Source organism: Setaria viridis, chromosome 3, assembly GCF_005286985.2.
Source record: "Setaria viridis chromosome 3, Setaria_viridis_v4.0, whole genome shotgun sequence".
Taxonomy (NCBI): Eukaryota; Viridiplantae; Streptophyta; class Magnoliopsida; order Poales; family Poaceae; genus Setaria; species Setaria viridis.
In genome coordinates this window covers 6,252,929-6,273,292 of record NC_048265.2, presented here as the reverse complement: position 1 = coordinate 6,273,292, position 20,364 = coordinate 6,252,929, and the positions used below count along the sequence as shown (strand labels likewise).

At 45.8% G+C, this 20,364-nt stretch overlaps 3 protein-coding genes and 2 non-coding genes across 5 annotated transcripts; 2 read left to right on the top strand and 3 right to left on the bottom strand.

Moving 5' to 3' along the window:
* The first annotated feature begins 3,445 nt into the window (after nucleotides 1-3,445).
* Nucleotides 3,446-5,339, top strand: LOC117850762 (2-alkenal reductase (NADP(+)-dependent)). The gene is made up of 5 exons (XM_034732626.2): nucleotides 3,446-3,790; nucleotides 3,900-4,077; nucleotides 4,231-4,397; nucleotides 4,553-4,635; nucleotides 4,788-5,339. Exons 1-5 carry the CDS (start codon nucleotides 3,539-3,541, stop codon nucleotides 5,164-5,166), a joined length of 1,059 nt encoding a protein of 352 aa, XP_034588517.1. The 5' UTR covers nucleotides 3,446-3,538; the 3' UTR covers nucleotides 5,167-5,339.
* Nucleotides 5,340-9,449: 4,110 nt separating this feature from the next.
* Nucleotides 9,450-12,356, top strand: LOC117850761 (2-alkenal reductase (NADP(+)-dependent)). The gene is made up of 5 exons (XM_034732625.2): nucleotides 9,450-9,883; nucleotides 10,776-10,953; nucleotides 11,211-11,377; nucleotides 11,586-11,668; nucleotides 11,791-12,356. The coding sequence occupies exons 1-5, from the start codon at nucleotides 9,629-9,631 to the stop codon at nucleotides 12,167-12,169; spliced, it is 1,062 nt and encodes a 353-aa protein (XP_034588516.1). The 5' UTR covers nucleotides 9,450-9,628; the 3' UTR covers nucleotides 12,170-12,356.
* A 5,521-nt stretch (nucleotides 12,357-17,877) lies between these two features.
* LOC117851115 (small nucleolar RNA snoR86) lies at nucleotides 17,878-18,003 on the bottom strand. The gene has a single exon (XR_004639477.1). It is a non-coding gene; the product is annotated as a small nucleolar RNA snoR86 (small nucleolar RNA).
* A 114-nt stretch (nucleotides 18,004-18,117) lies between these two features.
* LOC117851114 (small nucleolar RNA snoR86) lies at nucleotides 18,118-18,245 on the bottom strand. Its single transcript, XR_004639476.1, has one exon. It is a non-coding gene; the product is annotated as a small nucleolar RNA snoR86 (small nucleolar RNA).
* Nucleotides 18,246-19,213: 968 nt separating this feature from the next.
* Nucleotides 19,214-20,197, bottom strand: LOC117850017 (probable calcium-binding protein CML28). The gene has a single exon (XM_034731791.2). The coding sequence runs from the start codon at nucleotides 19,770-19,772 to the stop codon at nucleotides 19,263-19,265; it is 510 nt and encodes a 169-aa protein (XP_034587682.1). The 5' UTR covers nucleotides 19,773-20,197; the 3' UTR covers nucleotides 19,214-19,262.
* Between the last annotated feature and the right edge of the window lie 167 nt (nucleotides 20,198-20,364).

Here is a 20,364-nt window from a genome sequence, read left to right as displayed (position 1 = left end):
TGGGCTGCCCTGTTGTAATCTGCATCGTCGTATAGCACTGACCTTTCCCTCCACATAGAATATATATATTCTTTGGCTAGCAATCTTTTCAAGAAATTCTGAATGGATAAGTACTACATATATAGGAGGTTTGAAATATGTCAATGCACACTAGCTACCTGATTGCAAACCATATCTGTTTTACTGATATTTTTAAGAAATGTTTGGACTTTCAGATGGTCTTTTGAGACAAAGCATACATTTTGCGTATATCTTTGTGGGACTGTTATCCTTATGTTACTCACAAGAGATAGTTCTCTGGACTCTCTTTTAGAGTGTAATCACGAAAAATTCTTCCATTTGGAATTAAAAATGAATATCATCACCAGCACAATACTATCATCGACCCATTTAATTGTTAGGCTTATACTCACTAGTCATTGACATTATCTTAGATCCACATTATGAATACCCTAAGCCAACTCCATAACCTAACAATGCTCAGGGTAGAAGGTTTGTGGAAAAATATGAGGATACTATATTCAAGTTCAATTGTTTTACTATTTATAAAATCAATTTCAGGAACAAAATTCAACCTCGTATTCATGTAGTTTTCCATATTACGTAATGATAAACTGAGAATCATGATTTCTTAATTTGGTTGCTACTATCCACGGCAGCATTGTTGTGGTTTCTCAATGCTTTGGGAACTAGAGGAACTTAAAAGCATTGGGAGATTAGAAAACTTTTGAGTACTTCTTCAAACATGTCAGTTATCTTTTGAAATTTCATGGAAAGACCAGGTTCCATGCACGTGCAATCTCTGAAGTGGATATTTGCCACATCAGAGTACAAAAATATTATACGAACTTGCAGCTTGATAGAAGTCACACAAACCTAATTTCTCCTTCTGGTATCAAAATTAATATTCTGTTTTAACAAGTGGCTCCTGTAAGATTTGCATATATACCCATTTTTGCTTTTTTTTGTTTGTTCTACAGGACATCATTTTCAAATGGGATAAATGCTATCCACCAAGGAATTGCCAAAGCAAGGAGCTATAAACTCATGGAAGAAACGTTTGACATTAAGGGTGTGTTTGGTTACTGGGTTGGACTGGGTCGGAACGGGTTCAACCCCCTTCATCCCACGTTTGGTTGAAAAACGATGTGGAACGGGTTCAACCCAGATGGGAATATTCCCACTTGATCCGGGTCGAGCAGATTCCTCCAAAATGGACGGACCGCGCGGACCTAGATGGATGTCGTGCGGCTCCATCTCACGCTCGCCCGCATGCCTCCCTTGGTCGCTGCCGGTGCGCGGGGAGGAGCCGGCGTCACCAGGCGGTGAGGAGGCGGTGGTGGCGAGGAGGACCTGGCGGCGCCGGGCGGCGCACGGGTGGAGGCAGGGGCGGCACACGGAGGCCGGCTCGGGAGAGGGAGGGAGGGGCAGCGGCCGGCGGCCGGTGCAAGAGAGGGAGGATGGCCAGCGCAGCGCGGGAAGCGGGGACGACGCGGGGAGCGACCGGTCCAGGGAGGAGGAGGCGCAGGGGAGGTGGGGGCCGGCGCGCGGGTGGCCGGGGAGGAGAGAGGAGGAAGGAAGATGGAAGGGAGGGGGAAAAGGAAGAAGAGGCTGACAGGTGGGCCCCATGGCTGACAGGTGGGGCCCACAACTAACGGTGTTAAAAGGACATCCATCCCAACCCTCCCAACCTCTTCAACCAAACTAAAGACTGGGTTTAATCCATCCCTCTCCATCTTTTTCATCCAAACACGAGCTGGGTTCACTCCAACCTACAAAAATAGGTCGGCTCCGACCCGACCCACGTCGTCCCAAAACCAAACGCACCCTAAGATGTGTCCTCGTGCAAGTGGATGATGTGAACTTTGAGATGCCATAACGGAAAGAGTCAAAGTATCAAAGATTCTATTCTAAATGATATCGCACCCATGCATAGCAGAATGTCAATAATATATCGGCGGCAAACTTTTCAAAGTAAGACTCAAATATTGGGTTTCTGCCACGTGCCAACTTTCTCTGTATGCTTGCAGGTGGCCAAGTTTCTATAGTGGAAGAATAAGTTCCATTGAATGGACCAGTAAAATAGCCTTCCCAGCTTCCACCCACTGCATCTTGATTCGGCACATTGTACTAAATGTCAACAGCCCTGCTGCATGTCAACCTATCTATTCCTTCCGTTCCAAATCGTAGGTCGTTTTGACTTTTCTAGATTCATAGATACTATTATGCACCTAGACATACATTATATCTAGATGCATAATAATATCTATAAATTTTAAAAAAAAACTAACAACCTACAATTTGGAATGGAGGGAGTAGAGTTTATTGATGACCTCCATCTTTTAATTTCTTTTGTACGTAGTTTGTGAAGCAATATGATTTAGGTTTTGCAAAAGCTTTTCACCAGCTGAGAAACTTACTTCCTTTTTTATCTTGTGAGTATGAAACTGCAAGGAGAACGAATTCAGAGAGGATTAGGTGTTAGGTCCACTACACAAGATGAAACTGGATCACAGGTTTTACCATAAATGATGGAAAGACTAATTTATTTAGCAATTGTGTAAAAGGAAATTTTAATTATGCTAGAGCGGACTAACCGAACTGAATTCTGTTAGCCTCTCGGGAGAACTGAAGAGCTACTTCCTTTAGACTTTTACTTAATTTACACAATGTGCTCTTCAGAATTATATTAAGGAGGACAGCGTGAAATGGAGAAACTGTTGCTTTCACTAAAACTAGTTTTAAATTGAACGTCTGGTCAGAACCTACAGAACCATGACCAAAAGGAAAAGAACCAACAGAACCATGACCAAAAGGAAAAAAATTAGAATTGCTGCAAAATTTGTCGTCTGATTTGGCGGCCGAGTTCGCTGTCACGTTGCCCATGTCGCCAGTGCTAGATCTTGGATTGTGTGATTGAATCCAAGTGGCGGACCTGGCATTCTACCTGAAATGCAAAACCCTTTACCGTTTCCTATCCCAATCCACGTGGCCGGATGTGCTGGGAATTTAGTTTCAGCTCTTTTTAATCTGCTTTTGTGGGCTCAAAGCTCAAAAACCTCTTGCTGGGGGCTGCCGATATATGGACATTTGATTCAAGAACATGTGTTGCCACTTGCCGGCCTCAACATCTGAAATAGCTTTTCTCCCAACTTTCGTTATGTCGTCGTTGTTGATGTTATGTTTCATGTCATGGTCAGTTTATCGCTGAATAGTATATGCTTAATCCTTTCGTTATCCCCTATGAAGTTTATAGGTTTATCTCGCAGGCTGCTTTCATGAGCTTGCTTTCTGATGTCTCCAAGAAGTTGTGCTCCGTGCTCTTAATAATCGTTGTTCCTGCGAGCTGGACTTTGTGTTCCACGTAATAATTCCACATCACTGGCCGTCTGGCCGGCCACGCACGGGCGTTCCCATCCACACACGCCAAAAGGCCAAAGCGCTCCCGTGCAAAACGTGCCACGGGCCACGGCCCCAAGATAGCGAGCGGCATTCCACCGGCAGCACCCAATCCGTCGCCCAAGCGAACCAGGGAGCCATGGCTGCGGCGGCGGCGGCGGCCGGGACCGAGGAGGTGCCGAACCGGCGGGTCATCCTGAAGCGGCACGTCACGGGCTTCCCCGCCGAGGACGACATGGAGGTCGTGGCCGGCGCCGCGCGCCTCGCCGTGCCGCCGGGGTCGGCGGCGGTGGTGCTCAAGAACTTGTACCTGTCCTGTGACCCCTACATGCGCGGCCGGATGAGCAAGCACGACCGGCCCAGCTACGTCCCCGACTTCGTCCCAGGGGAGGTAACCATAGCAATGCTGTCTCCAGCAACCAAATCACAGACTCTGTTCAGCTTCAACGCTGTCTTCCATGCATTCAAGGTTTGTGTAACCAACTGAAAAGAACATTCAGGTTTTGGCTGGCCACGGTGTGAGCAAAGTGGTAGCATCTGGGCACCCGGATTTCAAGGTTGGCGATCACGTCTGGGGCATAACCGGATGGGAAGAATACACTCTCATCCCAAATCCAGGGTCCCTTTCCAAGATCAATCACCCGGAAATGCCTCTGTCTTACTACACAGGTGCTCTTGGTGAGTTAATTCTGAGCGCTTACTACTCTTTCATTATTACAAAGCAAAAATGCCATGTTTAATCCCAGAAATAATATACCTCTTTGAAAACATCTAGTATTGCAGAGTACATATTTTTGTTCTAACTCTGCTACAACATCAATCAACATTCAGGCATGCCTGGGCTTAGTGCATACGCTGGATTTTATGATGTGGCCAAGCCTAAGAAAGGCGACTACGTCTTCGTTTCAGCGGCAGCAGGAGCTGTTGGTCAGATTGTTGGCCAGCTTGCTAAGTTCACTGGCTGCTATGTGGTTGGAAGTGCTGGTTCTGATGAGAAGGTCGGTATGGAAGACAATTTTATTTCAGCATCATCTACATTCTACTACTGGTTCCAGGAACAACTTAGCCAAACACTCCAAATCTCCAACCTAGTGCATTATCTGAAACACATTTAGTACATTATCTGAAAATTGCTTGCATGTTGCCTCTCCAGGTAAATCTCCTGAAAACCAAGTTTGGCTTTGACGAAGCTTTCAATTACAAGAAAGAGCAGGATCTGAATGCTGCATTGCAGAGGTTTGTGATCTGAGCCCAATGCCGAAGACTGAAGACTTTCGTTGGGAACATGTAGACTTTGCATGATTTTTGAAAGAATTTTACTCTCCAAGTTCCTCCGTTCTAGACTGCGATAAAGTCTCAAACCAAAATTTCGATATCATTTTGCCTAGGTACTTCCCGGAGGGCATCGACATCTACTTCGAGAACGTGGGTGGCACAATGCTAGAAGCCGTGCTGCTCAACATGCGCGTGCACGGCCGCATCACTGTGTGTGGGATGATCTCTCAGTACAACCTGGAGCAGCCAGAGGGCGTACGAAACCTGTTGAGCTTGATCACCAAGCGTGTACGGATGGAAGGTTTCCTTGTCTCGGACTACTTGGGCGAGTACCACAGGTTCGAGGAGGAGATGGTGAGTTACCTCAAGGATGCCAAGATTGCCTATGTTGAGGACGTCGCCGAAGGGCTTGAGAATGCACCAGCAGCACTCATTGGGCTCTTCGCAGGGCGCAATGTTGGCAAGCAACTGGTCGCCGTTACCCGGGAGTAATGTCATGTTGCGTCGCTTTCAGCAACCATGTTCTGCATGCCCTATCCACCTCGTTATCTGACCATTGCCCGATCCTGCTCTCCGAGAGACGCCCTAAATCCTTCAAATTTGAAATTTTTTGAACAATACTCCTGGGGTTCAGGGACACAGTAACACAGGCATGGAATACGCAATCTCACGTGTTGAACCGTTCCACAAGCTCCAGGATATGGCCGTTGCTCTACGGGAGTGGAGCAGCAAGCTCATACTAGATGCAAAAATGCAACTGCACATGGCCCTAGAGATTATCCTAAGGCTGGACATGGTGCAAGAACATCGAGCACTTTTGGAGGCAGAACATCTCCTGCGCAGACGTCTCAACACAAGGGCCATGGGGCTGACTGTGATCGAACGAGCGCATAAGAACCAAGCTAGCAGAATAAGAAACCTAAAATTAGGGGACGCTAACACACGCTTCTTCCACCAACAAGTGAACTCCAGGCGCCGGAAAAATTTCATTCAGAGACTAAAGAAGGCAATGGTTGGGTATGCACACATGAGGAAAAATCAACTGAAATTCAAAACTTTTTAAAGTAACCATGCAGCAACCCCAGCCTCGTCAAGAGGACTTCAATTGGGGCCTACTCGGGATTAACCAACATCACCTATCCTCGTTATACTCCCCTTTCTCAGAAGCTGAAATCAAACGAGCCATCGATAAAATGCCAGGTGATAGAGCACCAGGACCGGACGGATACACGGGATTGTTCCTCAAATCATGTTGGGACATTATCAAGCACGATGTAATGGCAGCAGCAAATGCTTTCTACTCTCTACGCTGTAACAGTCTCCAACTAATCAACTCATCAAATATTATCCCAATACCAAAGAAAGAGGGGGCTGACACTGTTCAAGACTTCAGACCCATAAGCCTAATTCATTCCTTCATAAAAATCATCACTAAAACGTTGGCAATAAGATTACAACCGCACATGACCTCAATTGTCTCCAAATGTCAGAGTGCATTCATTAAGAAACGGAGTGGCCATGATAACTTTATGACGGTGCGTAGTACGGCTCGATGATATCATCGAAACAAAGTACCTGCCATGTTTCTAAAATTGGATATTGCGAAGGCTTTTGACTCCATTAGGTGGGATTACTTGCTATCACTTCTACAACACCTGGGCTTCCCGATGCGTTGGCACGACTGGATCGCGACATTACTCTCGACTTCCTCCTCCCGCATTCTCCTAAATGGGGTTTCGAACCGACCGCTCAAGCACGGCAGGAGCTTATGTCAAGGCGACCCACTTTCCCCGCTCCTTTTCGTCATAGCAATTGATCCACTACAAAGGTTGTTGGAACTGGCAATGGAGATGGGAATCCTGAGCAAGGTACGTGGACGTGCACCGTGCTACCGTATATCGATGTATGCTGATGATGCGGCGATGTTAGTCGCACCAAGAAAAGAGGAAATAGACGTGCTGGTCCACATCTTGAATATGTTTGGAGAGACAACAGGGTTGAAAACAAACTTCCAAAAGTCAACTGCAATCCTGATCCGCTGCGAAGGAATACAACTAAGTGAAGTACTACGAAACCTCCCGGCAAAGAATGGCAACTTCCCAGTTAAGTATCTGGGTCTATCATTGTCTACAACCCGCTTAAGGACAGTGGACTTCCAACCTCTGGTGGACAAGACCATAGGCAAACTTAGTAGTTGGAGCGGAAAAAACAAGTCATCAGCCGGACAACTCACGCTTATCAAATCGGTCCTGACCTCCCAGCCTGCCTTCTGACAACCCTAAACACACCCAAACAAATCACGAAGCTCATCGACGCTAAGAGGAAATAGTTTCTTTGGGCGGGAACAGAAAACATCGCAGGTGGCAAATGCAAGGTTAATTGGCTTAGGTCAGCCAGGCCTCAGAAAGGGGGCGGCCTCGGAGTACTACATCATGGTAAATTCTCAAGAGTACTGCACCTGCTATGGCTATGGCAGGAATGGATGAACGATGATAGTCATTAGGAGGGATGCGACGTCCCTTGCTCGCAAGCTAACCGTAAGCTATTTGCAGCAGCCACCATGATCACAATTAGAGACGGTAAGAAAACGTCATTTTGGGGAAGTGGTTGGATCAACGACCAAAGACCGAGGGATATGGCACCAAACCTATTTAAGATATCCAGAAGAAAGAATAGATCGCTGCATGATGCCATGACGAACTACGCCTGGATTCGGGACTTAAATCGTCTACATCACGGTTTCTCTGTGACACACTTTATTGAGTACTACCGCCTATGGGTTGAGGTGAGCCGAGTGCAACTTAGACCGAGAGTCCCGGATACCATTGTATGGAAGCTCGCGCCAGACGGGCAATACAGTTCACAGTCGGCGTACCAAGCGCAATTTTTTGGATCCACGACGACTAATTTCGAGACCATCATTTGAAAACCTTGGGCGCTGACCAAGTGCAGGTTCTTCACCTGGCTGGCTATCCAGGATAGAGTCTGGACAGCGGATCGATTGGTGAGACAAGGATAGCCAAGTAATCCGCTTTGTGTTCTTTGTAATGCTACACAAGAGACATGACTTCATCTGTTTACCGGCTGCAACTTTACGAGGAGAATTTGGAATGAGATGAGTGCATGGACTCGGTGCACAAACATTGACCCGAGTCGTTGGGAGCTACATGACTCGCTACATGATTAGTGGACAACTCTAGCGGGTGCACAAGTGGTTGGCCGAAAGGGCTACGAAGCCTAATTATCCTAGTGTTGTGGGAGATTTGGACAGAGCGAAATGCGCGGATTTTTCAAAGTCAGGAACAAACAAGCAGTCAGATAAAAGATCAAGCGGCTACTTGGATTGCGGCAAGAGCTAAACACTAGTCTTATTCATGCTGGCCGGCATCATTAGTTAGCCCTAGCGGGGCCCTTTTTTTCTTCCCCCAGATTGTTAGTCGGGATGTGAGTGTACAGAGTATATAGAACTTTCCTTTGTTACTGCCCGTCGGGCTTTCCTCTATTTAAATATAGCAGCATCCCTCCTGCTGGCTCATTTAAAAAAAATAGAGGACTAAAGATAGAGATTCTAAAGATAGAGATGAAAACTGATCATATCCTTCCATATCAGTCAGATACATCAGGATTCCATTATATAAAAAAATAAAGGACTAATAGGATATAGCATGTACCATCACAATGATCTTGCAGGTCTTTTATGATGGATGTATGAAGTTAATTAGTAAAACATAATGTTAATGTTAATAGAGAAAATTAACATCTTCAAAGGAAGAATTAAGCAAAAATTATTTAAAGATCAAGTTAGCATCTTTTTTTGATTTGGGTAGTACGTATGCATGAAACTCGGTAAATAAAGGAATCAAGGTACAATAAGAGCACGATATGCGCCGCGTGTGAACAATCAATAGTGGCATACCGACACAATTTTGCCCAAGCTTAAGGAAAGTAGCATAATTCCGTTGAAAATCACAATTATATCTCTGGTCGAGATCGTTCAGGGGCGGAGGTACGTTCAGGCGGGGTACCTGGCGGGCTCACCTCACTACACCCTTCCGTTGCTGGCCCCTGTCCGCCCCCTATCTCTACATTTTTTTTTATTATTTCACACAAGCACATGCTCGGATCCAGGATTACAATCTCTAATCGAGATATTTATTATTTCACACAGGATGGCACTGCCACAAGTAAACACAAACACATTACACATATCGGCAGGAGCAAAGATCCCCTGCAGTTATTACATGCATAAACCAAGAGAAGCCGGGCACCAGATGGCGAGCACAGTTACTGGTTGTTCTGCATTATGAGGTGTATAATGTTCATGTTAAAAATGGCATTAGATGAACATAGGAACTGATAAAGAAAAGTTTTAGCCAAGATCTGAACATAATAGACATTGTTCTTACCATTGACCCTTTGAGCACGGGGCAAAATCCATGGATTGTAGGTTCTATTATTTCCCCTTGGGTCGTATTTTTATGCAACCTTTTGTAAATGACATCAGTTGCCATAGAAAATGCGCCAGTTCCCCCGACAATAGCTCACTCGCCTTGAGTGATGTCTAATCCCATTCTCCAGTTTCAAAATATAGGTTGTTTTGGTTTTCTATAAAAAGTTAAAACTTCGATGTGCGGGAGTTTGTCTCTGGTACCAGTACCCCATCAAGAGATGACGAATGGTCTGCGCCGGTGTGAAGTTGCCAAATCTGCGGGGCCTGCCGGCTTCCCCACACCACCCGGCAACGTCGAAGTGACGCTGTCATCACCAACCACCGCCAGAGGCGTTCGCGAACGGCGTCGAGCGCCCCAGAAACATCTGTCCCCGCAGTCTCCACGTCCAACATCCAAGACACGTTTAATTCGCAAGGCACAGAAACGCATCCTAGGAAAGCGGCGCTGCAAACCCCATATCCGCGTTGCCAAGGCCCAAGGGGAACCACCACCGGAGAGTTGAGATGAGCGGCGGCGGAGCGATGGCGGCGGCGGGAGAGGAGGTGCCGAACAAGATGGTGATCCTGAAGCGCTACGTGACGGGGTTCCCGTCGGAGGACGACATGGAGGTGGTCACCGGCACGGCGCGCCTGGCCGTGCCGCCGGGGTCGGCGGCCATGGTCGTCAAGAACCTCTACGTCTCCTGCGACCCCTACATGCGTGGCCGCATGACCAAGCACGACCGCCCCAGCTACGTCCCGGACTTCGTCCCCGGGGAGGTACCGTGTCTGCAACGCCCTGTTATCTAATCACTATTCTCTTCTCCTCTCTTCTCTCTTCTCTTCTCTATATAAAAAGACTCAAAACTTTTGTTGTTACTGGTCTGGTCATAAACTACTCCGATAAGTCGTGTTGTATAGCATCTGCAGCAACAGTTCCCCAATAAATATTTCTCAATAACTAGTTAATAAAATACCTCAATATCATTTCCTCTATTATTGTAGTCTTCCAATAATCTCATCCCAATCCAACTACCATATTGGGAGAGTCACAACTCCTCCTTTATTTAAGGAGAGTTGGGTGAATTACTGGTTTGTTCTAATAATTATTAGGAAAAGAGAAAGATAAAGAGAGGCTGCTGGATCACTATTTTATTATCAATTCTCCCAATATGTTAGTTTGATTAGAGAAAGGAAGACTGCTTGAAATGCTCCGAGACTCCACCATCTGTGGTTTCTTCAGGCGTTAAGACTCTGTGATGACTCCTAGTCAATGGACACCAGAGATGATGCTTAGATTTTAGGGGATATAAAAAGTAAGAGATTTTTTTATTCGTACGGTTCACATAGGAATTTTAGAGGACTTGGATTATCTTGCTTGAATTACTAGGGAAACTTTGGTGAATTTGGAAGCTTGTGTTCAGATGCCCAGATTTTCTGACTAAGCGACCGTCCGTGGTTTATCAGCATGGAAATCTGTTCTTCGAATTACTAATTGGAGCTAAAGATGGGAAATTTTTAATTACTGTCCAGATTATTCTAAGGAAATTGGGAGTTTATTTCTTTCTATACTCTAATAATCATCTTCTGCACTGGAGATGGATCCACGTACTTATCTTTTTCAGATGGGGACCTTACAATTCTGTGGTCTCCATTCGTACAAATCTTGCAGGTTTTGGTTAACTTTGGTGTCGGCAAGGTGATGGCATCTGGGCATCCGGATTTCAAGGTTGGGGATCTTGTGTGGGGCATGACTGGATGGGAGGAGTACACTCTCGTCCCTAAACCGGAAACGTTTTTCAAGATCAATCACCCTGAACTGCCTCTGTCGTACTACACAGGTGTTCTTGGTGAGTTGTTCTTTCAACCAAAAATGTCAACCCTGAAGACCTTCCTCCGATTAAGCAACTTAAATTTCTTGTGTAATCTTTTTTTTTGTTCCATTTATCCAACCAACAAACGTTTTTTTCATTTTAATTGAATGTTCATCGGCCTTTTACTGAACCAAATGTTACCATGTTGTTCCTTAAAAAAAACGTATATGAAATTCTTTATTCTTACACAGTTTAAAGTTATTTTCTCACTGTGCTGCAACCCAAATACTCAGGCATGCCCGGCCTTACTGCTTGGGCTGGATTTTTCGATGTGGGCAAGCCTAAGAAAGGTGATTACGTCTTTGTGTCGGCTGCATCAGGCGCCGTTGGTCAGCTTGTTGGGCAGCTTGCTAAGCTCACGGGCTGTTATGTGGTTGGCAGTGCTGGTTCTGACGAGAAGGTTTGTGAAATCGTATTTTTCCTTTGCCATTTGCTAATGAGTGGCTCTCTTGTTCAAGGGCATGTACAGTTTTGCTCAAGCTCATGGGCAGCTTGTAGTCGCCTTCATTCGTTCATTTGTATCATATCAATAAATAATCATAGGTATACAACATTGCCATTATAGTAGTACGGCGTCATCCATTGATTGATTACCTCGTATTCTTCAGGTTAACCTTCTGAAAACCAAGTTTGGCTTCGATGAGGCATTCAACTACAAGAAAGAGCAGGACCTCGATGCCGCCTTGAGGAGGTCCGTGAGCTCATCTTCCTGTGATTTGTACACTTCAGCTGTTCAGCACCAACGACAAGCACTGATTTGCCAGGGAATTTTAGTACATCCTTCCTCATTCCTGTGGTACCATTGCTCTGCAGGTACTTCCCTGAGGGCATCGACATCTACTTCGAGAATGTGGGTGGCCAAACACTAGAGGCCGTGCTGGACAACATGCGCGTGCACGGGCGGATCCCCGTGTGCGGTATGATCTCGCAGTACAACCTTGAGCAGCCGGAGGGCGTGCACAACCTCTTCCAGGTCGTCGCCAAGCGCCTGCGCATGGAGGGCTTCATGGTCTTCGACTACTTCAACCAGTACTACAAGTTCGAGGAGGAGATGGCAGGGTACCTCAAGGAGGGGAAGGTCAGCTACGTCGAGGACGTCGCTGACGGGCTGGAGAAGGCGCCGGCGGCGCTCATTGGGCTCTTCACCGGGCGCAACGTCGGCAAGCAACTGGTTGCCGTCGCACGGGAGTGAGTGCTGGGCATCCTTCTGAATAATGCCTGAGCGTTCAGAGATAGGCGTGCTGGGAACTGATGGTTTGTGGTGCTTATGGTCGCATCTGCTTATGTTAGAAGTTTGTGTGGGTTCAGGTTGTATATTGCTTTTTGTAGAAGATGAAACATTGGTTTCTACAATTGAAAATAATTCAAATGCATGACCATATCACTGAAAATTCTACAGAACCCTTCTGTAGGTGCTGAATGACCTAGACCCCTTTTATAATTCAAAAAAATCTAGAAAACTTTTTTTAAGAAAACGAGGGAGGAAGGGGTTTGCGGGTTTAGGGACTACAGGATGGGAGTATACTTTCATCCCCAATCCAGAGTCCTTTTTCAAGATCAATCATCCTGATGAGTTGCCTCTGTCCTACTAGTCTACTACACAGGTGTTCTTGGTGAGTTCATTGTTTAGCAACCACTCTTTCTTTGCAACGAAAATATTAAAACCTTCCTCTGAACTCATACTTGTTCTTCCTTATTCAGGCATGGCCGTCTAACTGCTTGGGCTGGAAATTTTTCGATGTGGCAAGTCTAAGAAAGGCGATTATGTCTTCATCTCAGCTGCATCAGGCGCCGTTGGTCAGACTGTTGGGCAACTTGCTAAGCTCACAGGCTGTTTCGAGGTTGGCAGTGCTGATTCTGATAGGTTTGTGAAAAGTGAAAACTCGTTTGATTTGCCCTCTGCTAACAATTCGTTCTCTTCCTCTAGTTACTGTTTTTCTGAAGTTAGTCTCCTGCTTACATACATTTTTTTTTTGTTTTTAATGGTTGCCTCATTTGTTTCATTTTAAATATTCATAGTAGATCATTGCATTGGAGTAGTAGCCCTTATCAGTACAGCACATTTAACTGGTAAGAAGGTCGATCTCTTCAGTAAATCAATCATGAACAATGTATCTCAAGAATCATTTCTGTCAATCTTCTGAAAACCAAGTTTGGCTTCGACGAAGCTTTCAACTACAAGAAAGAGCAGGACCGCTTGAGAATAGCCTGTTGAAAGAAATGAGTGTTTCTATCTTCCTCAGTAACCCAAAACTTTTTTTATCTCTGTTTATGAAATTATGCCTGCTTGCCTAGGATCATTTGATGCTGTTGCACTAGTTCATGTTCCAAGGAGTGATTCTTAATGTTAGGAGGAAGACCCTGTATTTGGATAATGCTATCTTCAATTGCTTGTAGCTGGGAGTTTACACTTGGTTTGCTTTCCTCCATTTTTGTAAATCAGACGACATCACAACAAGAACTTTGCTTGAAGATGGAAAGGGCGTGAGGAGGACTATCGCAACCACTTGCAGCTTCTCTCTGAAAGTCCTCTTCCATAAGTCACCAGTTCTCAAAACTGAAAGCTTTTTTTTTTCTTGTTTTGGTTGATTGAAGGACCGCTAAAATTGGAGCATGGTCACTCTTCATGATTGGTAAGTGGAAAACTGTTGTGTAAGGAAATGATGCACACCATTCTGCATTTCCTAAACATATATCCAAGCGCTCAAAAGTAGGATTAGCATTAAATTATTTATTAAACCAAGTGTAAGCAGGACCACTATAACCCAAATCCATAACGCCACATTCTTTAACCAGATTACAGAAAGTTGACATTCGAAATCTTGGTCCTAGCTTTTCATTAGCATGCATCACATTATTAAGATCCCCATATACAGAAAGCAGGAACATTTTGGTATTTTGCAATAAAAGCATGGATCTCCTGGCAGATAGACTAAGTTCTTCTGTGATAGGGATCACCATAAACACAAGCTAAGATAAACTTCATAGCAGTTGGCTTATATTCACAATTAGTTAACTACTTGCAGGGACACATCTCAACTAGCTAAGATAACATTAGAGCTAGACTATTCTACTTGCTGGGACACATCTTCTTTACAAAGCAGCCAGAGGCCGCCTCCTGCAAAGGCCACATTAGAGCTAGACTATTCTACTTGCAGGGACACATCTTCTTTCCAAAGCAGATGGAGGCCGCTTCCTGCAAAGCCTTCAACTAGAACATTGTGAGCATCATAAACAGCAAACTTATTAACAATAGAAGATTTTCTAGTCCTAGTTTCCGAAATAAAAATTACCTGACCTCAGTAGACACGATCAAACGGAAGAGCCCTCCTATTCCTCTGCATTGTGAGCCAGCAGTTGTTCAGTGCTAGAAGGCACAGGCCTCCCAGTGGCGCCAGGAGCTCCACCACTAGCGAGATCGGGATCCTGATATGCATTGAGCTCCTGGGCATGCAAACCCAGAAAACCAGGATCCAGACTATCGAACCGGAGACGAGAGAGCTGAGGACCATCCTCCCTAGCACCACGAGGATCTCCTTGAGGTTAAATGCGGAGCCCCAAAGGAAGGACACGCCCTCCAAGCAAGGTGGAGCTCCCCAGAGCGGAAGGTGTGGACACCGCCGCGCCATGCGAAGGATAACCAACCGGCAGAGCTTCCGCGGGAGGATCGCCGCCAAAGTGGCCACCAGTAGAGAGAATAAGAAGACCCTCGGGTTGGAGCGAAGATCCTCAAATGGCAAGGCCGCCAGGATGTAGAAGGATGGACCTAGAAGCGGCGCTGCCAGTGCCACCTCCACCGCTGGGAGCAGGGCTCTGGTCGGCGGCGGCCATGGCGCTTCCTTCACCTCAGCTAAGCTCAGCAGGTCGTGGACTGAGGAAGCAAGGCAACCGGAGCTGGACGGTGCAGAGAGGGAGGAGGAAGTGGAGATGTGGGTGGGGACTACGGAGTAGGGAGGAATGGGGACCGGAGCTGGACCAAGAGGAAGGAATGGGAATGGGATGTGGGGGACGACGGACGAGGAGTCGCTGGGCCTTGACTCTTGCCACCGAGGGAGATGTGAGGGAGACGAGACGCTTCCTGCGCGGGCGGTTTCCCACGAGAGCGCGAAACCAGGAGAAAGAAATTCTATGCGGCGGCGCCGCACCGCGCCTATTCTGCCACACCGTTTGCATGCCCGACGCGTGCCACGCTGACCATATCTTGTCCAGGAAGAGACGAACCAGGAAGAGAGCCGGCTGCACCTTCCGCTGGTCTGCCGAGCCGTAAGCCCAGCGATCAAGCTTTCTTCCCATCCTTCCCCATTGCGCGGATTGCAGACCGCTCCTTAAAAAAAAAGATCGAGCTCCTCCAACTCCAATCCTCGTTGAATGGAGAATTCAGCCGCCATATAAATTAAATGTCCTAGTTTTTTCTATTGTATCTACGGTTTCAGGATTCTACCATCCAGCAATCAAAAGCATTTGATGGGAGTACGATCCTATCTAGTCCTGCTAATTGATTGGGTTTAATGGTTTTAATGGATTGGGTTTCTTTTGTAAGTTATTTAGATTAATTATTAATAGGCTGATTCATCGAATGGTTTGATTTGATTTGGATTCCTCCTAAGAGAAAATAGTTTGGGAATGATTTAGAGTGCGTTGCATTGGTTTGATTCACAAAATAACTTAAGGATCCGATTCTTGATGTGGGTATACATATAAGTCCAACTATACTTTTTCGCATGAAGTAGCTAATTATTCAACTAAATCATCTCCAACAAATTTCAATCAATTTCATTAAAATTTTAAATGGTGAAAGGGAGGTTTTAGTTCGAGGGTGCAACTCTTGATGTGGAGTCCATATATATGTCCAGCTATACTATTTTGCACAAAGTAGAAGACACTTAAACTAAGTCATCTCCAACAAATTTCGATCAATTTCGTTAAAATTTTAAAGTGTGAACGCGAGATTTTAATTCTAGGGTCCGACTCTTGACGCGGGACCCACATTTATGTTTAGCCATACTATTTTACACAAGTAGTGGGCAGTCAAATTGGTCATTTCCAACAAATTTTGATGAATTTCGCTAAAATTTTAAGGTGTGAACGCGATGTTTTAATTCTAAAGTCCACCTCTTAACGCAGGGTCCAAATGTATGTTTAGCCGTACTATTTAGCACAAATTAGCGAGCAGTCAAACTCTATCATCTCCAACAAATTTCGATCAATTTCGCTAAAATTTTAAGGTGTGAACACGATGTTTTAATTTTAAAGTCCAGCTCTTGACGTAGGACCCATATGTCGGACTCACATTTATTTCAAATATATAGGAGTTTCTTTATATGAGCCCGTAGGTTTATATAGCAAACCATAGTTTTTTATAACAAATTCATGGGTTCTATCAACTAGTAGGGTAGATTAGCTTGGATTTAGATAATATAAATATAAGATGAGTTTGGTTGAAAAAATAAATTAACTTGACGTGGATTGGTGTGGGTTAGAATTGGATTGCAATCCAATGAGCAGGCCTAATCCTATCCTTCTGTGATCAACACCCACGCCGAGGCTGACACCGTTGCCGCTTAGGCATTAGTTGCTGTTGAGATCTCAATTCGTTGTGTTTAATCATCCAGATCATTCCGAACCCCCACCACTGCTCGTAGCTCGCGCGGACGACTGCTATGCCCGTGCAGCTCGATGACCTGCCGTGTTGCTCACTCCTCACCCTTGCTACCTGCAGCACCTCCATTCGATTGAAACAGAAGTGGACTCCTAAGCTGGGATAGGACATGATGGGAGTCTCCTTGTTTCCCAGGAGGCCTGGTTGTCTGGACCTCGCCGACGGTGAAGAATGGCATGGTGGTGGCTGTAGATGTTTAGAGGGGGTAGCTCGATCTGATTTTGGAGCCGACTTCGATGCATGCCGTGTACGTGGAATCAGCTTGGTAGTTGAACGGCATATGGTTCCAGCAGATGTGCCTACGCCTAGTGGGGCTAACGTGCCACACGTTGGACAAATAGGCGGTGTCGCACGGTAATCGTGGTGCGGCAGTACGTGGAATCAGCTCGGTAGTTGAACAGTAGATGGCTCCAGCAGATGCGCCTACGCCTGGTGGGGCTAACGTGCCACGTGTCGGACAAATAGACGGTGTTGCAGGGTAATCGTGGTGCGCCATTGCCGCAGACCAGGGCCCAGGGGTCAGTGGGATGAGGCCGCAACAGTGAGCTTCGGCGCCTCGAATCCATGACTCCCTCCCTTCTCGCTCTGCTGCAGAGTGCAGTGCAGGTATGGGCGTGGACGCAGAAATCTCGTCGAGCAGAGCTGCGGAGAGATTATAATACCACCGGCGAAAGGACACTGGGCCGTCAGACAATAAGGCACAAGATGTTGTACGAGATATCTCCTCTTTCAGTTCCATGCTACTGATCATGCTTCAAAATTACAGTTATTAGAGAGCAGCTAAACGTTGATCTTGATGCTTTACTGGAGCAATGTAGGAGCACGTAGCCATGGTGAATCCGGGCTCATTCAGGAACCCGATAAGTACGATGGAGCACAACAGCACCGATCGTGTCGAGTTTCACGATCCGTGCAGAGCCTACACAGGTTCATATGTCAGCAGTCGCGTGTCTGAATCTCAACCTTGAGCATAGCGTGCAGAAATCAGAAGATGCATGTTTGGATGTTTAGAAATTATCCTTTTCCTTAAAACAAAAAATCATTATAATAAAAATAATAAGTTAATTTTATCACAATTTGCAATAAACCTTGGCTGAGCCTTTCATTTTACATATCCTTTCATTTTAAAGATAGTTTGCACCAACAGATGTGGTTATTTTAGTCTGTTCATTAGGTTAAAACACATCAAGCGGAAATAACTGTATGGTTAAAAAGCTTCGGATTGGATGGTGAATAAAATAAATGTAGCAGCTTGTTCGAGGCCGTCACAAAACAGAGTAATCTACGCGGCACGGAGAACTGCAGGTACGAGTTCGTTTTCGCCAACCTTCAATGCAAAGATCGCCACTCATCTGGCCCCTTTGCTCTGCAAATTGGCTTCCAATCCTTTTTATATATATAATCCGGATTAGAAGAGATCGTTTTTTTACCAACTACTTTAAAAAGAAGGGAAAACAGCATTGGATTGCGTGGCAAAGCAAGATGTAGCAGCTTGTTCGAGGCCGTCACAAAACAGAGTTAAATCTGCGCGGCACGGAGAACTGCAGGGTCGAGTTCGTTGTCGCCAACCTTCAATGCAAAGATCGCCACTTTTCTGGCCCCTTTGCTCTGCAAATTGGCTTCCTTGTGCCGAATCTTTCAATCCAAAACTGATCCAAATCAACAAATCCAAAACAAAACCACCGAGAAAGCCAAAAAGACTAAACGCATCTTCCACCTCAAATCACTCGCGGAAAACAGCGCAAACAAACCAGAGCAAAACCTGAATTGAATCTAGCAGAGCAAAAGGGCAAGCAACGAGACGAAAAGAAAACCCACAGCTTCTCGAGGGGAACAGACGGAGACGAACGGAAGCATTGGATGGCGGCGCAGCTGAGAGGGTTGGGAGGGTAATGGGCGGTGCCTCGTATTTATAGGGGTTTAGCCGGCTGGGTGCGGCAGCGGCAAAACCCTAGCCCTTGTCGCATCGATGGACACCGGGCCTTACCTAAAAACCAGGTCGGCCGTCTGCGAGCGTTGGGCCTCCATGGGCTTTGCTGCAGGACGGAGGAAGGAAACGGCGCCATTTTGGGAGGGAAATTAAACCATCTTTTCTTCTTCTGCTTGGAATTTCATTATTTTGTTCTTTTGAAACACAGTTGCAAAATGGGATAGAGTCTAGTTTTTTCCGTTTCATTTCTTTGATTTTCACGTATAGCTTCCATTGCAGATCACGAAGAGCTGTACGGTGGGAAATGTTGATATCACAAGCCACGTGATCTGAATAAAATTGAATTTGATTTTCGTACCGTACAAATACAAAAAAAAACCTCCAAAGGGATCCATAACTAAACCGAGAAGAAAGATTAGAGGCAAATTCAAAACCTATGAGCCAATTAATTTGCAAACAAACATTTCACAGGTACCGCCGCACAGATGACTTTGTTAATTCCTACACACAGATAAATTAAACAATACTTTCATCCAAGAAAAATATTCCAACCAAAAAACAAAAAGAATTACAGAAACATCGATGAATTAGCCAAATATAAAAAGAATTAATTCACACGTGCAATCAGATTTTGCCACATTACCACGTCGAAGCTGTTAATCGAATATCTACAATGCCATGAAGACCATCCTCCGATCATCTACCTAGCGCGGCGAACCCTCCGCCGCGCATCATCTGCTTGAACTCCGTGAAGTCGACGCGGCCGTCGCCGTCGCCGTCGACCTTGCTGATCATCTTGCGGCAGTCCTCGGCGGTGCGGCCCTGCTTGAGGCCGAGGCTGGCCAACACGGAGCGCAGCTCGTCGACGGTGATGTAGCCGTCGCCGTTCTGGTCGAAGACGTTGAACGCCTCCCGCATGTCCTCCTCCTCGTCGCGCTTGGCGCCGTCCGCGCCCTGGCCCTCGCCGACGATGGAGCGGTAGAGCATGCCGAACTCCTCGACGTCCACGCAGCCGTCGCCGTTGGCGTCGATCTTGCCCATGGTGGCGTCGAGCTCGTCGTCGGGGATGTAGATGCCGAGGTTCCGGAGCGACTCGCCCAGCTCCTTCTTGGTGATCTGCCCGTCGCCGTTCTTGTCGAACATCTGGAACACCCTCCTCAACTCCGACGAGTCCATGCTGCTGCTCGAGGCCCTCTCCTCTTGCATGTATGCGCCACGGTATCGATCAGCTTCCTAGCTGGACTCGATTGGTTTCTTGAATCTTGATACGTGTGGCGCAACTCCCGGAAATAAAATGGTTTTGTTCACCGGAGACGAACGGCAAATGGTTTCGTTCACCGGGGAGGAAAATATTGTGTGGTGCGGAGGAAATTGTGGTGCCTATCTTTGTCATTGCATTGAGCTGCTTGGTAATTGCCATTTTTGTATGTTACTTTAGCGGCTGTGTAGAGTTTATTTAATTTCTCGTTGTGCAGAATGCCAGATGTGAGAAGAAAACTGAATAGTTAGGACAGTAGAGGACACCATCATTGCATTTTCCTCATCATCTGCCCTGGATTAGAAAAATCACCTACTCCCTGCAGATTTAAAATAAATTGTGTTTAAAACATCGGCATTGCTCCGTAAGGTGAATTTTTTTTACTAGCAATTCCTGTGAAAATGTAACATTTCAAATAAACATAATTAAGTATTACAAATGTATTTTGAATGATGAATTTAGCAACATCTATTTTACAGTAAATGTACAATTATTGATGTATTAATGGTTAAAGTTAAAAAAAAGTTCAATAGGCAAGAA

Coding starts and splice junctions, on each gene's coding strand:
- LOC117850762 (XM_034732626.2), top strand. CDS start 3,539: ATGGCTGCGGCGGCGGCGGCGGCCGGGACCGAGGAGGTGCCGAACCGG. Junction 4,398..4,552: donor GTGCTGGTTCTGATGAGAAG/GTCGGTATGGAA, acceptor TTGCCTCTCCAG/GTAAATCTCCTGAAAACCAA. Junction 4,636..4,787: donor CTGAATGCTGCATTGCAGAG/GTTTGTGATCTG, acceptor CATTTTGCCTAG/GTACTTCCCGGAGGGCATCG.
- LOC117850761 (XM_034732625.2), top strand. CDS start 9,629: ATGAGCGGCGGCGGAGCGATGGCGGCGGCGGGAGAGGAGGTGCCGAAC. Junction 9,884..10,775: donor CGGACTTCGTCCCCGGGGAG/GTACCGTGTCTG, acceptor CAAATCTTGCAG/GTTTTGGTTAACTTTGGTGT. Junction 11,378..11,585: donor GTGCTGGTTCTGACGAGAAG/GTTTGTGAAATC, acceptor CGTATTCTTCAG/GTTAACCTTCTGAAAACCAA.
- LOC117850017 (XM_034731791.2), bottom strand. CDS start 19,772: ATGCAAGAGGAGAGGGCCTCGAGCAGCAGCATGGACTCGTCGGAGTTG.